General features: G+C 25.2%; 1 protein-coding gene across 2 annotated transcripts in view; it reads left to right on the top strand.

Annotated features, from left to right (window-relative positions):
- The window catches only part of LOC107619418 (GDSL esterase/lipase APG), a 4,484-nt gene continuing 3,993 nt past the window's right edge, over positions 1,967-2,457 (top strand). The window contains exon 1 of one of the 2 annotated variants that reach the window (XM_016321702.2): positions 1,967-2,379. In XM_016321702.2, the coding sequence (XP_016177188.1) occupies positions 2,109-2,379 (271 nt within the window). In that variant the 5' untranslated portion in view covers positions 1,967-2,108. The remainder of the gene's footprint in view (positions 2,380-2,457) is intronic. The other variant, XR_001615642.2, reaches the window with a different exon arrangement.

Here is a 2,457-nt window from a genome sequence, read left to right as displayed (position 1 = left end):
TATTTGAGATTACAACAACTTAAAATATAATTAACAATAATAAAACCACTTAATAAATAACTTTTAAGTAATGCTATAAATAGTGATAAAGATATCTAACTTAATAAGATAAGTATCGCAAACTTACATAATAATAATAACTTATACATGTATATAAAGAGAGAATTGAGATAATATATATATCCTAATCCAAAATATAAAGTCAAACTCAATAAAGATAAAAGGTCTAACTTTAAAAAGGAGTTTTAATCTCATATTCGACCAACTCTATTTATTTAACCAAGTAACTGTCTTCGAATATTTTTTTGCTACATCTAAAAAGAAAATTCTAACATACTCCTAAGATAAAGAGAATAGTTATCCATCAATAAAGATGGAACTAATTCAACAAAAGTAATTATCCACTCTACTATAAATATACTGACACCCTTTAAATATATATACGTTCTAATCTATTAAAAAATTTGCCTAAAATTCTTGCTAACTTAAGTATTTGAGTCTTTTGCAGGTACCACCCCCACCTCTTCACGAGGAACTTGGACAGACAGCACCTCGACACATCAAATTGGACGCTGCCAAACAAAAAGATTTGGACCTCACGTTCAGACTCAAATCAACGTTTCAGGTAATTCTCGGAACAATATATATATAATTACAGTATTTTTATTCACATATTTTGTGTTTTCTTTAAAAAAAAATTGCTCTTTTTTTCTAAACCCTTTTTATAAAAATTTTGACCCTAAAATAAAAAAATAAAAAATATAGAAATTTCAGTAACAAAACATATAAATTTATAAAGTGAAACATAAAATAGTTATTAGACAGAATAAAGAAATTAAAAAATTACTACAAACACAACTTTTTGTTATACAAGCACACAATTCTTTTTCTTGTACTCCTACGTTTTTTCCCTTTTATTTTGTTGATCTTACTACTTCTTTCATTTTCTCTTTATCCTCTTCTTGTTTTTGTTCATATTTTTAGAGGTAGAAAAAAATGAAAACAAGAGAAAAAAAAACTGAAAAAAAAAAAAAAAAAGAGAATTGGAGAAAGAAGGAGGGAACACAGAAGAGAAAGTGAAGAACAAGAAGAATAAAGATGTTAAGGACGCGCGTGTGAAGGAAAAAAAAAAAAAACAATTAAAGATATTTACTTGAACTTGAATTTGAAATAATTGGTCACACAACATTTTCTTATAAAATTTAACACCTATGCAATTGAAATCCACTATTTTACGAATTAATGTTATCATATGTCAAATTGAGTGTATACAAATCGTAAAATAATTAAAATGATTTACGCTCGAAATATAAGAGTATATGGATTTCATAAACAGTCAAGTATAATCATAGAAAAGAAAACATCATAAGGTCTAATTCGCTATAAATTTAAATTTTATTTATGAATTTATCGTTGATTAATAAACTATATATACAAAAGGCAGAATTTATGTTGTGTTTGTTTATAAAGACACTGATATAGAAACATAAAAAAATAAAATCGTATTTAATAAATGAGACATGAATAGAAATATTGTATTTAAAGACATTAAATTAATATATTTTGTATTCATTCTGACAAAAAAGATACAAAAATATTAACAAAAAATATAATTCCTGACAAAAAAGATACAAAAATATTAACAAAAAATATAATTTATTTTTTATTTTTTTATTATTCTTGTTAATTTTTTATAATTATATTTTTTTCTCAAATTTTTAAATAAAAAAATGAAAATAAATTAGATTTTCATCATTTGTTTTACTTTATCACTAAGGAGAATATAAGAACACTAAATTCTACTGTCTTTTATATTTTATTCTTAGTGTTTTATTCTATTTTCAAAAACAAACACAATCTTAATAAATTTCTAACACTTATTTAAACACAGACCAATAAACCGACCACTCAACTAATAATTCAAAATTAGTTCTAGTATCTCCTAAGTCCTAAGTTAGTTGAAATTTGAATATTGCGCAGGAAACTATTCCACCCTCCACTATTAATGTTATTTTCAGTAACAAGGACAACAATTTTCAGTATTTGCTATATATATAAGTTCTGAATCATGAAATTGTACGTTATTAGGCATAGAAAGAAAATTGAAGATGGATATGAATAGTAGGAAAATAGCAGTTATTCATGTTGTCCTTGTTGTGTTTGCAAGTGGGTATGGAGAAGGAGAAGCACAAGAAACACCAACAACAACAACATTAGTGCCAGCAGTGATAACATTTGGAGATTCAGTAGTGGATGTTGGAAATAATGTGAATCTCAACACTCTCTTCAAGGCTGATTACCTTCCTTATGGCAAAGATTTTGGTAACCACAAACCCAATGGCAGGTTTTGTAATGGCAAACTAGCTACTGATGTTACTGGTAAGAATGAACAACAAATAAAGCTTTTATTATTATTATTATTATTATTATTATTATTATTATTATTATTATTATTAT

The sequence above is a fragment of the Arachis ipaensis genome, chromosome B09 (assembly GCF_000816755.2).
Source record: "Arachis ipaensis cultivar K30076 chromosome B09, Araip1.1, whole genome shotgun sequence".
In the NCBI taxonomy this organism is placed as follows: Eukaryota; Viridiplantae; Streptophyta; class Magnoliopsida; order Fabales; family Fabaceae; genus Arachis; species Arachis ipaensis.
The sequence above is the reverse complement of the archived record's forward strand: the minus strand, read 5'-3'. Positions and strand labels throughout refer to the sequence as shown.